Here is a 14459-nt window from a genome sequence, read left to right as displayed (position 1 = left end):
GTCTTAGATAAGATGTGGAAGAATTATCTGGATTACCAGCCAGAGGCTCTTGTTCTTTTCCCTTTCTCCCATACAAACAGGGTCTGTCTCTCTTTGCTGAGCCACCTGCAACTGGGGGTGTGGTGATGCAAGTAAGTCTGTGGCTACCGCCACTAGGGCTGCGCTGGGTTAGACCTGAAACCTGCACAGCACTGGGTCTTGCCCCAGTTTCTTCCCTTCAGGGCCGTGAGTTCCCACAGGCTCCAGGAATGTCCAAAGTGCTGTCTGGGAGCCAGGGACTGGAGTTAAACAGCTTAGCAATTTTCCTGATATTCTATTCTACTGTCATTATGCCTGCACTCAAACCACAATACAAAGTCTTTCCTACTCTTCACTTTCCACAGGCAGAGCTGCCTTTCCCTGTGGCCACCTCCACCACTGGTCCACAGGGGATTCCTTCAGGCCACCACTGATGTTTACTGAGAGCCTAGGGGCTCTTCTGTCAGCTTGTGATGAATGCTGCCAGGCCTGAGACTCGCTCTTTAGGGCAGTGAGCTCCCCTCTGTCCCAAAGCACATCTGGAAATGCTGTCCAAGAGCCTAAGCCTGGACTTTGGGACCCCAAGAGCCAGCTTATTGCTCTACCCCCATGTAGCCGAGCTGGTACATAGGATGCAAGACAAAGTTCCCTTTATTTTTCCCTCTGCTTTTCTGAAACATTAGTAGTATTTCACTGTAGGCACCATAGCTGGGAATATGCTGGGTCACCCCTGAAGCTAGTAAGTCTCAAAGCCCAAGACACATGGTATATTCCCTTTGTTATCACTGCTGGTTATTCAGGGACCAAGAGTTCTTTAATCTGCAGGTGATGAATCCTACCAGGACTGGATCCTTACCTTCAAGGCACTGGGTTCACTTTTGGTCCAGGTTGTGTCTAGAAATGAAATATCATCTGAGAGCTAAGGCCTGGAACGGGGCCTCATGACTCTGCCTGGTGCCCTATCCTACTGTGGCTGAGCTGGTATCCAAAATGCAAGTCAAAGTCCTCTTTACTCTTTGCTCTCCTCTCATTAAGCAGAAGCAAGGAGTAACTTTCATTGCTATGAGCTTCACTGCCTGGGGTTAGGGCACGGCTAATGCAAGCACTTCCTTAGCCATGCAAGCTGGTGTCTCTCTAGGTCATGTGCCACCCTAGTTCACTGGCCCTGAGCCCAACCCAGCACTAGGAGGAACCTAGAAATTGCAGTCCTTGTGTCCTAGACTGCCTTTCAAGTTTATCTAGGAACCCAGTGTACTTTAGCCTGGGTGGCGAGGCTTGCCAAGAAACTCATGTTCTGTCCCCTGGGATATGTCATTCCCCTCTGGCTAGGGCTGGTCCTCATGCTCCCTCTATGGAAGGAGCCCAGCATAGCTTTATTCTTTGCTCTGACAGGGCAGCACTGAGACCAATGTAAGTTCTCCAGTCGTTGAGCTCTCCTTCCCCAAAGTGCAGTTTCTGTCTGCAGTGCATGGCCACTGCTGGGCGATGGGGCAGAGGTGGCATCAGTGATTCAAGTCTGTCTCTCCTGCCCCCCTCAATGCCTCTTTCCATGATATGAAGTTAAAAACAAGTACTGTGATCGCTCACCTGATTTTTGGTTCTAGTGATGGTGCTTTGCTATGTGCAGATAGTTGTTAAAATTTGGTGTTGCAGCAGGGTGGACAAACGGGATAGGCCTCTATTCTGCCATCGTGCTCTGCCCTCCTCTGATGTTGATTTTTATTTTACATATGTCAATTCACACTCTCTTATGGAGGCTGAGGATATTAGTCACTTGTATGTTCCTTTTATTTTCTCTCCCCTCACCTCCTAATTTTTAGTTATATTTTAATTTTCATATTGTCTAAATTTATAACATTCATGTTTATAATCACATTTCTTATAGTACTTGAGTATTTGTTCTTTATTTAAGTGAATTCAATACTCACTCTTCATTTTCCCCAACTTTATTAGTTGGAACTTAATTTCCAGATTCTTTCTTTTGACTCAGTTCTTAATTGGCTGCATTTCATGGTTATTCTTTTTCCACAAGGGGCTTATATGTGTTGTAAACTTAAAGTTCTTCCATGTTTAAGAATATTTGCCTGCTATCTTTATATTTGAATGGCATTCTGCTTAACTTTATATATTTTTTTCTGGGTGTGGAAATATATTTTCTCAAATTATTTTTTTTTCCAAATTGGATTTAGCACCAGGCTGCTGCTGACATCAGCGTTCTGTTCTGGGGGGAGGGTGGAAGGCTTGCATTGCAATGGAAGGGCATGAGGCACTTGCTGCCACAGCAGATGATCAACAAATGAAGGACCATAACTGCCCCGTAGGAATTGAAGAATTCTTTAAAGTTTGACTATTTGGGGAACACAGACCAAGGACGTGCCCTAATTTTCCATTTTGGAAAGTCACAGTTCAAGTTGTAAATTTCTGGCTGGTCGTGGTGGCTCACACCTGTAATTCCAGCACTTTGGGAGGCCAAGGTGGGCGGATCACTTGAGGTCAGGAGTTCGCGACCAGCCTGGCCAACAAGATGAAACCCCATCTCTACCAAAAATACAAAAATTAGCCAGGCATGAGGTAGCGCATGCCTGTAGTCCCAGCTACTCGGGAGGCTGAGGCATGGGAATCGCTTGAACCTGGAAGGCAGAGGCTGCAGTGAGCCAAGATCGTGCCACTGCACTCCAGCCTGGGGGACAGAGCAATACTCCGTCTCAGGAAAAATAAGTAAATAAATAAAGTTATAAGTTTTTGTTCTACAATTTCTGTATTTCAGAAGATACTATAGAATTTAATTCACATTGTCTTCCCAAAAGGAAGAGAGAAAAAAAAAAAACCCCAGTTCTTCTTAGGAGTCTTTTCTTTTTTCGTCTTAAATGTCAATGATCACAAAAACTTCTGGGTTTTCTTTATTATAGACCTGCATTGCTGAATATGTTATAACTTTGACTTCTGTTCCCTGAGGGTGATTGGACAATGAAAATTCTTCTGTCCACCCAATTGATTGTAATTGGAAATGTCTTTGATCAATACAAATTACTTTCACTTCCCAGGGTATGAAGAATTCATCAGCATTGGACTTATAAAGCCACTCATCTAAAAAGTGAAAAAGAAAAGTAGAAACTTCTTGGGTTTCTACTTCTATTGTTTGGAGAGGCTCCACAGTTCTGGTATCTATCATGTAACCAGATATGGCCATTGCACATTGCTCAAATGCTTCCTCCAGAGTATCTCCCCATGTGTGTAACTGGACATCTGCTGTATGATCCAAATACTCGTAATTCCTATTAACTGGCGGATAGTTGGCCTTGATCGCCTTCTGTTCCTCAGTCAAATTGTAATCTCTAACATCTCCCTCTTTCTGTGCCATGACTGCCTTGCTTGACTTAATATTGTTGGGTAACACTTAAATTCCCTTAGAACTTTGCAGACATTGCTTTGTTATCTTCTGACTTTGAATGTTGCTTTCAGAGGACAGTCTGATATTTTCCCTTAATTTCTGATTTGCTTTTTGTGTCTTCTGCCTGTGATTTCTTTGTCCAAAAAATTCTTTAAGAGGAATATGGTTCAGTATTGAACATTATTTATCAAATTATCCTGGGACATAGTTTCTTGTTATAATCAGCAGATTCTGATTTTTCCTTCAGTTCTTAGGAAATTTTTTAGATTATACTTTGAAATACCACTTTCACTTTATTTTGTTTTTTCTTGCTTAGTAACACTTAATAATATGTTAGATATATGTTTGTCTTTCACATCTATTAGTTATTCCTTAGTTGCTTGACTTTTTTTGATCCTTAGCCTTATTTTTCCACCAGTAAGTACATTTTTAATGTTTTATTTTGTCCGGGATATTTATTTGTAATTTATTTATTATGTCTATAAAGCTTATGTTTTGTTCCTAATTTTGTTTATTTAGGACTTCAGCCTCTTTCCTTAGTCACTTTATTTTGAGTTTTATCTTATTTGCATTATGTTTTTGTTATGTTGTTCATTAGAAAAAATAATCATGAATAATTTTCTTTTACTCCTTGAGATACTTTTTCATCAGATGTTTTGTCTTTTCTATATTAACGTTTTATTTTAAATTTATTTATTAACTTATTTGTTGATTGATTGGTGCTATATGTTTGTATAACTACCATACTTTTTTGTTTCATTGTGTTCATTCTTAGAATGCTCTGTGCAGATATTCTGTTGGCTTAGACAACAGGATATCTTAGTGACTTATTTCCCTCTCCATTCTCTGTGTAAAGCTAATATTTCCCTCTGCTGAGCTACAGTTTGATTTTTGTAGAATATCCTATGGCCTATCATGAAGAGGAAGAGCTTATTTGAAATAGGTGAGGAGTCTTTCTTAGAAATCCTCATTTTTTTCTAAGATTTTGTTAAATATTTTCTACCAAGTTCATTCTATCTCATTAGACTATAGACAGTTCTCATGGGAAGATGTACTTAGGCTTTGAATCATTTTCCTCAGTCATTTAAGAGAGTAGAGTCGAGTTTACTTCTGTTTTAGTGAATCAGCTGCATTTTTCAATTTCTTGCTTCACCAGTATTTGTTCTGTAAGTTTTTCTGGCATCTCCAGGTAGAAGAGGAAAGAGGTAATATTACCTACTCAGTTTGTTTCTCTCTGTATTTGAAGGCGTTAAGAAAATTATCAGAATTTTGTCAACTTACCAATATTGCTTTGGGGGCATGGGGACATGATTAAGAACTAAGCTTTGTTGCTCCCTCAGTTCTAGAACCAGTTTGTTTTTGTTCCCCTTGGCAACCAATTTTTTAATGTTTGGTGATTTATGGTGCATTCCTTACATTGTTTCATTATTTTTAAAAATTATGTTTTGTTATTTATTTATTTTTTGCTAATTTGTTTTTAGGAAATGAGGAAGGAAAAAATATGTAATTGCAATATCAGCCTACCATCCTAACCTGGAATCTATTTCTTAGTGTACTTTCTAATTAATTATGGAGATGCTTTCTTTGTTGTAACTATGGGTTAAGATTGCACTTTTTTAAAATTTGAAATTTAGTGATTGTGGTGGTGGGTAGTGTGTGTTCTTTTGTGTGTGAATGAGAGAGAATGATGGAGTAAACGTGGAATTGGTGTATGAATGAGAGAGAACGAGGAAGGTGGAAATGTGGAATTGAAAATTGAAGAAATGTTTCTAAAACTCTGTTGTGAAAGAGATTAAATTGATTTGATCTGAAAAGTATATATATTTTCAGTTTCGGTGAGGAATGATGGTGCCAACAGTAGCTAATATTTCATGAATCCTTATGCTATTTCAGTAGCTATTAGAGGTATATATAAGTAGCAACTAATTCTTACAACAAACCTCTGAGATAGTACTGATATTATCCCTCATTTTATAAGTTTGAAAATAGCATGAAGCAGAAATAACCTAGAGTTACAACTTGGATCCAGATCCAGGTAATCTGTTTCCCAATTACTAATCTATGAATTTGGTTCAAATTTTATTAGATTTCTAAAGACCATGTGAATAGGATCTAATCCTGGAATACATTGCAGCTTTATTCTAAGCTATTTAATTTTATGTTTTGTCTAATATAGTTTTTCATTTTAATCATTGTGCTATGAGATTTGCAATATTGTGTAGTAATATTTTAAGGTGTTATAATAAAATTTCTAAATAAAACAAGAAATATTTCCAAATAAATATTGTTGTTACTTAAAATTTTAGCAGAGAAAATATATTTGTTCATCTCTTCTACATCAGAGTCAATTTTAAGAGAGCAAACGTATATTTTTTCTTATGTCTGCTAGTCTTTACCCTTTTTCAACAAACTTCAATTGGTTGAAGTATGCTCATGTTCTAACTGTATTGCTCTTAAACAATACTCTGCAGGATGAGGCATTTTTTTTTTGAGACAGCTTATATCTTAGAGGTTATCTGTATTCAGCCTTGAATTCAAGCTGTACATTCTTAAATAATATAACTGAATTTTATCTACTGCTAATTACCTTCTTCTGCAAAAAAAGATGTTGTCATCTATTTAATGTACGATTTGTGGTTGTAAAGTAGCTGACTTGTTTCATTTATTATCAGAGGATTGATGACAGTGTAGATCTGCAATGTGCATCTCTTTAGTTCATTGCATGCTTATCATTGGAGTGGGATATCCTTGACATTTTATACTTTTGGTTTACAGAGAGGTTCCATGAATGTCATGACATCATTGATGAGCTGTACATCTTAACTTTGTTTCTTAATCTTATGGTTATAAACAGAATATTTATGAAAAAAATTATGTCATGCAGAAACATTATACCTTGTAAACATTGTGCATGTGTGAATATACAAGTTTCCTGGCAATCATTTTTGTAAAGAAGGTTGTCTTTTAGAATTTTAGTTTCTTTAAACTAATGTGATATATCTGTAAAACATATGTACTGATGATTATCACTTAATGATTTTTCTTTTAGGAATCTATGTGAATTAAAATCAACTTCAGTAAGAATTTTCAAAAGGTCTTTGGGCCAATGTTGCTTTGAATTTTATCTAACATACTGTAGAACTCACTTGTTGCTAGCTTCAGTGGAACTGCAAACCAGGTGGTCTCTCGGTTTTTTTGAAGTAATAAAAATGGAGTATTTTTTTTTTATTAAATAAAGACCATGAAAGCACTGATTATTATTATTATTATTATTATTATTATTATTACTACTATTGTTATTTTGAGACAGAGTCTCACTATGTCACCCAGGCTGGAATGTAGTGGTGCGATTTTGGCTCACTGCAACCTGAGCTTCCTGGATTCAAGTGATCTTCCCACCTCAGCCTCCCGAGTAGCTGGGACTACATGTGCACACCACCACACCTGGCTAATTTTTGTTTTGTTTTTTGTAGAGATGGGGTTTTGTCATATTGCCCAGGCTGGTCTCAAGCTCCTGAGCTCAAGCCTCCCAAAGTGGTGGGATTACATATATGAGCCACTATGTCTGGCAAATATAGCAATCTATATATTTTTTAGGTGAAGAATTCAAAGATTTTTTTCCAATTAGCAAGCAAAATATTTTTATTAAAATAGTGAACATTTTTGTGAGTACTTATAAATTTTTAAAAATAAACACTTCTATAGTACCACTTGTTTTTCTGAATTCTTAACAAATATAAAATAAATTATCATAACAACCCTTTGAGGTAAATGTTATTATCTTCAGCCCAATTTTACAGATAAGAAAACTACAGCAAGGCTCAGTGGTTTGTTCTAGGTCATATAGCTAGTATGTGATGAAGCTTGGACTTGAACCAGGGTAGTCTGATACCCAGTATAAACTGGTGATCTCTTTGCTATGTGGCCTAACGTCATCTATTAAGTGATTTAGTACACATTGTCTCATTTCAGTACCACAACACATCCTTGATGTATGTATGCAAGGTAGATTGAGAGAATGTGATTTAGCTTTGATCACAGAACAATTAAATCCATGATTCTGAATTAGAACCCAGGTTTCATAACAATAACCCAGTACAGTCTGTCCCCATAGCCTCTGTCGACTTCATGGCAGTGTTTTGCTATTGTAATAATATATTCTATTATTGAACATATTCTTGACAGTTCTAAAGGAATGTGAAACATTTTAACAATTACATATTTTAGTGTTATGTATTTTAGGGTAATGTACATACCAATTTTAGAGCTAATCATGAGAAATTATTCAATTTTCCTCTTAAGTAGCTGCTTTTCTCCTCATTGATCGATTTTTAAATTTAAACGTGTTTATTTTTCTAATTATAAAAATGAAGTATTTTTTAATATAGAAAATTTAGAAAATAAAAAATGTAAAGAATGAAAGTCATTTATTGTCTAGCTTGAACATCTGTTTATCTTCGTTGGATTTTGCTTTTTGTTTTTGACTAATTTGAAATAACTATAGATGTAAAACAAGTTGCGAAGGTAATGCAAAGGTCATACCTATTTTTTACCCTATTTTCTTTTTTTTATACACATATACTCATTTAACTTATTAACGGAATCTACCCATTCACCAAATTAGAGTCGTATGCATGCTTCTTTAAAATCTAGCATTAAAATAATGTATTGTTAGCAATTTGCCATTTGTGAAAATTTTTGAAAATGTGATTTGTAACAGCTATTTATATTTCCAGTATAAATATGTACTTATTTATTTTACCAGTCTCCATTCTTACACACTTAAATTATGTATAGTTTGCTTTTGTAAATAAAGCTTTGAGGAATTTAGTGTTCAGAAATCTTTATTTATGTTTCTGATTTTTTAGTTTGCTAAAGTCTTTTAAGTGAAAATCTGGGATCAGAGAATGACTTCTTTTGAGAAACTTTATAGTTTTTTCTCATTTCTCTGTTCCATTGCCATAATTGAATAATTTTCAGTTTGATAAATAAAAGCATGTAGAATCTTGTTTAAAGTCTGCATTGCATTTAATTTCTAGTGAGAATGAACACTACTTCATTATAATCATGATAGTTTTAATTTTTTTAATGTCTGTTTGTTTCCTTTGCTCATTCAAACAAAATCTGTGTTAGTGATTTTCTTACTGATTTGTATATGGCTTTATATGATAAAGGTTTTTTCCTCTGTTTTATTTGTTGTAATATGTTCCCCCAGAACTTTCTTTTTATCATGATTTGTATTATAGATTTATAGTCTCTTAAATTTTAATGCAATTTAAAGTTTTTTTCTTTATTATTGCTTTCCTTATTTTTAGGTTTAGTAAATTATTTTCCATTTCAAGATTATTTAAATGTTCTCGTATATTCTAGATTTTCTGTGGTTTTATATATATATATATACTTTTTTCTTGTTTCTCTGTGGTTTTATATATATATAGAAAATCTAGAATATATATTATATATAAATAACATATAAATAAATATATATATATAGAATATATATATATATATTTTTTTTTGAGACAGTGTCTCACTTTGTTGTCCAGGCTGTAGGGTGGTAGCATGATCATGGCTCACTGCAGCTTTGACCTCCTGGGCTCAAGTGATCCCCCCATCTCTGCCTCTTGAGTAGTTGGCCCCACAGGTGTGTGCCAGCATGCCTAGCTAATTTTTTAAGAAACTTTTTGTAGTGACTGGGACTTGCTGTGTTGCGCAGTCTGGTCTCAAACTCCTGGGCTCAAACAATCCACCTACCTCAGCCTCCCGAGCAGCTGGGACTACTGGTGTGTGATACCATGCTTGGCTAATTTTTTATTTTTGGAAGAGATGGGGGTTTCACTGTGTTGCCCAGGCTGGTCTCAAACTCTTGGGCTTAACTGATCCTGCTACTTTTGACCTCCCAAAGCCCGGGATTGCAGGCATAAAACACTGTGTGTGACTGATTTTTAATCTTTAAAATATTTGAGATATTTTTATTTGTATTATATAAGACTCTAATCTGATTTTCTTTAAATGCTTTTAATCAGTTTCTCCAAAATGATCTCTCTTCGGTTTGCCAAGCTTTCTTTATCACATATGACTCTCATGTGTCTTAGGGGCTAATTCAAGGGATTATATTGTGTTTAATAAATTTTTTTCCTTATTGTTCATCACCCAGTCATTAAGTTAATGTAACATTTTTTGGCTTTTTTCTTTTTATTATGTAAATATAAAAATATATAAAAGTAGAGGTAATAGTATAAGGAACATCCATTATCTAGATTTAACAATTGCTTGATTTTTATTTCTTGCTGAAGTGTTTTAAAGTACATTATAGACTTTGTGACAATTGACCACTTAGTACTTTAGTATGAATCTTTAAAACATGAGGATGTTTTCCTATATAGTTACAACATCATTATCATTTGTAAAAATCAGTGACAATAATTCACGAATGTGTTCTAATACTTAATATCCTGATTTCCCCAGTTGTTTTAAAAGTGTCTTTACTACCCTAATTCCTCTAACAAGTATCTATTGAAGGACCACACATTACAAATAGTTGTTAAATTTCTTTAATTTTTTTTTAAAAAAATGTTGGGACAACGAAAGCTTACAGAAATGTCTCAAGTACTGAACAATAATAAAAAGATTTAATGAGATATAATTCATATAATTTACAATTCACCCATTTAAAGTGTACAATTCATTGGTTTTTAGTATATTGAGAGATGTGCCACCATCACCACAATCCATTTTAGAACAGTTTAATCACCCCAAAAAAGAAACCCTGGACCATAATTTATTAGTCACTCCCTGTTTGTCCCTAAATTACCCCTAGACAACCATGAGTCTGCTTTCTGTCGATTTGCCTATTCTGCTGATTTGATAACATTGTAATTGCAGTTTTATATGATAGGTGGTGTTTTGTGATTGACTTATTTTACTTAACATAGTATTTTCAACTTTATCTAAGCTGTAGATTTTCTGGGGATGAAAGAAGGTGAGATTTTAGGATGGGACACTTTCTGGAATTTAGTTCATTTATGTTTCTTTGCATCCTATCGTTATTAGTGTTGGAGCAGTAATTTCTTGCAACTTTTGTACATCCTACTTAGAAGCCAACATCCATCTAAATTTTTTAATTTTAAATATTGTTTTTAAGATGGATAATATATTCGTAGTTCTAAACATACAGAAGAGTTTGCAGGAAAAACTTTTCTGTCTTAGGGGAATCAGTGTTATCAGTTTCTTATGTTCCCCTCTGCCCCCAAAATATTTTATACAGGGCATAGAAATATGTTTTGTATTCTTTTACATGGATGGATGTATCATATACATACTGTTGTGCACCTTGCTTTTTTCTTTTTTACTTAAAATAACATCTTCGTGTGAGCATATACTGAGCTTTCTAATTTTTTGTGCTTTGTATAATCAGTATATATTTTTATATCTCTATATTTATTATAACAGGTCTTCATTATTTGACATTTATGTTGTTTCTATTCTGTGGTATTACGTGCTCCTGTTTATAATTTTGTATTCTGCATTTTGTTGATATATATTTCTGTAGGTAGCTATTGAATTTTATATTTTTCTTTATCTATTAAATTATATTGTTTTCTTAATGTCATCCGTAAAAATAATGCTGTATATTAACAAATTTTTAAAACCCGTCTTACTTTATATGGATAAATCCTCCCAGATGATGGGTGGGTTTTTTTTTTTTTATTTGAGACAGAGTCTCGTTCTGTCGCTCAGGCTGGAGTGCAGTGGCGCCATCTCGGCTCACTGCAAGCTCCGCCTCCGGTGTTCCCGCCATTCTCCTGCCTCAGCCTCCCCAGTAGCTGGGACTACAGGCGCCCGCCAGAACGTCCGGGTTATTTTTTGTATTTTTGGTAGAGACGGGGTTTCACCGTATTAGCCAGGATGGTCTCGGTCTCCTGACCTCGTGATCCACCTTTTTGTTTGTTTGTTTGTTTTCTTGTTTTTTTGTTTTGTTTTGTTTTGTTTTTTTTGGAGATGGGATCTCACTCTGTCACCCAGGCTGGAGTGCAGTGGCCCAGTCTGAGCTGACTGCAACTTCTACCTTCCGGGCTCAAGAGGTCCTCTCACCTCAGCCTCATGAGTAGCCACCACGCCCAGCCAATTTTTGTGTTTTTTGTAGAGATGGTGTTTCTCCATGTTGCCCAGGCTTGTCTTGAATTTCTGGCCTCAAGCAGTCCTTCCGCCCAGGCCTCCCAAAGTGTGAGAATTTCAGACTTGAGCTATCGCCTCTGTCCCTAGGGTATTTTTTTTTTTTAAACATAACCATTTCTAACTTTTTAAAGGATTTTTATAACTATTTAAAAGTGTTCTTGGTTTTCTTTTGTTGTAGGCCAATGTTATAAAATAAATAAATGGGCCATTTTGTTTTTTCAAAGTGCCAAGTCTGGGACTTATTTATCCACTGGGATAAGTTAATTGTTCTCTAATTCATTTGTAACTGTTGGTAACTATATTGTTTCCCTCCTGCGTTTGTTTTGTTTTGGTTTCGTTTATTTGAATGCTTGGTTTCACTTCTTTTTAAGTAATAAAACCAAGTCAGGGTATGAATTTTCTTCTGTTAACCGCAGTGGTTTCATCCTTTTTTTTTTTTTTTTTTTTAACGTGATGTTCTCATTTTTATGTTGTAAATAGTTGGTCTTTTTTGATGTAGTATTTATTTAGTTTCCAAGGAATTTGTCGTTTATTATTACTTCAAATTTTGTTATTCTTTTCTTATTTTGTAGCCTTATGAGCAGATAGTATGGCCTGTAGAATTTCTGACTTTGAAATTTATTGAGTACTTTTACTCGGCCTAATTTGATATTATGCTTGTATTTATAGGCTTTTATGTATGTTTAAAAAAAGAACTATAATAAACCACAACATTCTGATCTATAATTATAATAAAATTTCCACTAAGGTATTTTAAAGAACTCAGAAAAATGATGATCAGGCCCATTTGAAAAAATAAATTAATATTCTAGTCTCTTCTGCACGAAGATCAGGAAGGCATGATTAGCTGTATGAAAATTAAATGTGGAAATTGTATTATGGATCAGGTATCAGAACACAGCATAACATTTTTCAGGTTTCTGAAGATAATAATTTTCTAGTGTTTTAAAAATACCAGACAATGTCAAAGGAATATATTTGTAGATTCATCATTTTAGGTAGTTCTACAGTGAAAAGTTAACAAACATTAAAACTGAAAATAAAGAAAAAAATTAGGTGAAGAAATTTTAAATATTTCTACATATTTTTAAATATGTAAAATTATAAAATTTGAGAATATCAAGATTCATAGACAATTGGAAAAGGTATGAATAGGAAGGAGAATACCAGTTGTAATAAAAAAATGCAAATTAAAGTGACAAAACTATTGAAATACTTTTTCTGTCAACGGATGAACAGATAAAAAAGTGAGTTTTCCATACAAGGAAATATTATGCATGTGTATGTACTTGTATATGTATAATATAGTGTGTGCTTTTATATATTATATATTTATATATGGATGTACATATATAAATTCTAAAATTTGAAATCACAAGTTGTATAAATAAAATTCTTATGTCAGAGATTTGTTATGAAGAAGAAAATATAATTCTCCAACAAATATTCTTTTCAACAAGTTTTATTCTTAGATATTCATTTAGTATTTTTTTCTAATTAAAGACAAATAGTATTACCTATTTTGTTTCATATTTAATATTAATTCATAACTTCTGTTATAATACTAACAGTCTAGGTTTAAATATTTTAAAAAATATTTTGTTGCTTTGGGTCTAAAACTGTAATATATTCCTAACATATAGATTTTTCAGGATCATATGTATTATCCATATATTTTTGAATTCTAAGTTTTTTATTATTGTATACTGCAAAATTTCTTGATACTTTTACATGACTTCCTGCATTCTTTCTAAATCATGTTCAGCAGCCAGCTTCTCTGCATGATTTCTCTTCAGTAATTAAATTTAGCATTTCCAGCTGCTGAAAAATTTGTTGGCCTTTTCTGTTCATTTGTGTTTCCTCATGCGTAAAATGTAAGACATCCACATATTTTTAATTCTTTCAGAGTACCACTGTATAGGCTGAGTTTGGCACTTATATACTGTGAATGGTTTGCTTTATCAACCTTAAAAAGAAATCTAAAATATTAATCTTACGTGTTTATTTAAATATGAATCTGATCTATATCAGATACGTAATTACACTGAGTGACTTCCTTCTGGTAGTTTAGAAGGGATTTAGATTTTTTTTTCTTCTTTTTCCTTTTTTTTTTTTGAGATGGAGTCTTGCTCTTTCGCCAGGTTGGGGTGCAGTGGCGCGATCTTGGCTCACTGCAACCTCTGCATCCTGGGTTCAAGCGATTCTCCTGCCTCAGCCTCCCGAGTAGCTGTGACTACAGGCGCACACCACCATGCCCAGCTAATTTTTGTATTTTTAGTAGAGGCAGGGTTTCAACATGTTGGCCAGGATGGTCTCAATCTCTTGACCTCGTGATCTGCCCACCTTAGTCTCCCAAAGTGTTGGGATTACAGGCATTAGCCACTGTGCCAGGCATAGATTTTGTTTTCTTAGAATATTTTACTAGATTATTTTTAAATATATGTAATTTCAGACACCTGTCTTCTCTTTTTAAGCATAGATATAAGCAGTTACACAGATCTACAAGTTGAACTGATTACCGTCATTATTAATGATTCTTTGATTTCAACATAGCAGAGCAACTTTAAATAGAATAAATAGGCTGGATGTGTTGGCTCACACCTGTAATCCCAGCACTTTGGGAGGTCGAGGCAGTAGGATCACTTGAGCCCAGGAATTTGAGACCAGCCTGGGCAACATAGGGTGACCCCATCTATACAAAAATTAAAAAAAAATTAACTGGGCATGGTGGCATGCACCTGTCATCCCAGCTCTTGAGCCCAGGGTGTCAAGGCTGCAGTGAGCCATGATGTTGCCACTGCACTCCAGCCTAGGGAATAGCGTGAGACCCTGTCTCAATAAAAAGAAAAAAAGAATAAATAAATGTATGTCT

General features: G+C 34.7%; 2 protein-coding genes across 13 annotated transcripts in view; one reads left to right on the top strand and one right to left on the bottom strand.

Moving 5' to 3' along the window:
- LRBA (LPS responsive beige-like anchor protein) overlaps window positions 1-14459 on the top strand; it is a 761353-nt gene that overhangs the window by 298155 nt on the left and 448739 nt on the right. The gene's annotated exons all lie outside the window — the stretch shown is intronic.
- Window positions 2882-3388, bottom strand: LOC107974440 (protein archease-like). Its single transcript, XM_054683904.1, has one exon. It carries the CDS (start codon window positions 3377-3379, stop codon window positions 2882-2884), a length of 498 nt encoding a protein of 165 aa, XP_054539879.1. The 5' UTR covers window positions 3380-3388.

Source organism: Pan troglodytes, chromosome 3, assembly GCF_028858775.2.
Source record: "Pan troglodytes isolate AG18354 chromosome 3, NHGRI_mPanTro3-v2.0_pri, whole genome shotgun sequence".
Lineage (NCBI taxonomy): Eukaryota > Metazoa > Chordata > Mammalia > Primates > Hominidae > Pan > Pan troglodytes.
The sequence above is the reverse complement of the archived record's forward strand: the minus strand, read 5'-3'. Positions and strand labels throughout refer to the sequence as shown.

Excerpts from the sequence above, each read along its gene's own strand:
- LOC107974440 (XM_054683904.1), bottom strand. The coding sequence starts at position 3,379 with ATGGCACAGAAAGAGGGAGATGTTAGAGATTACAATTTGACTGAGGAA.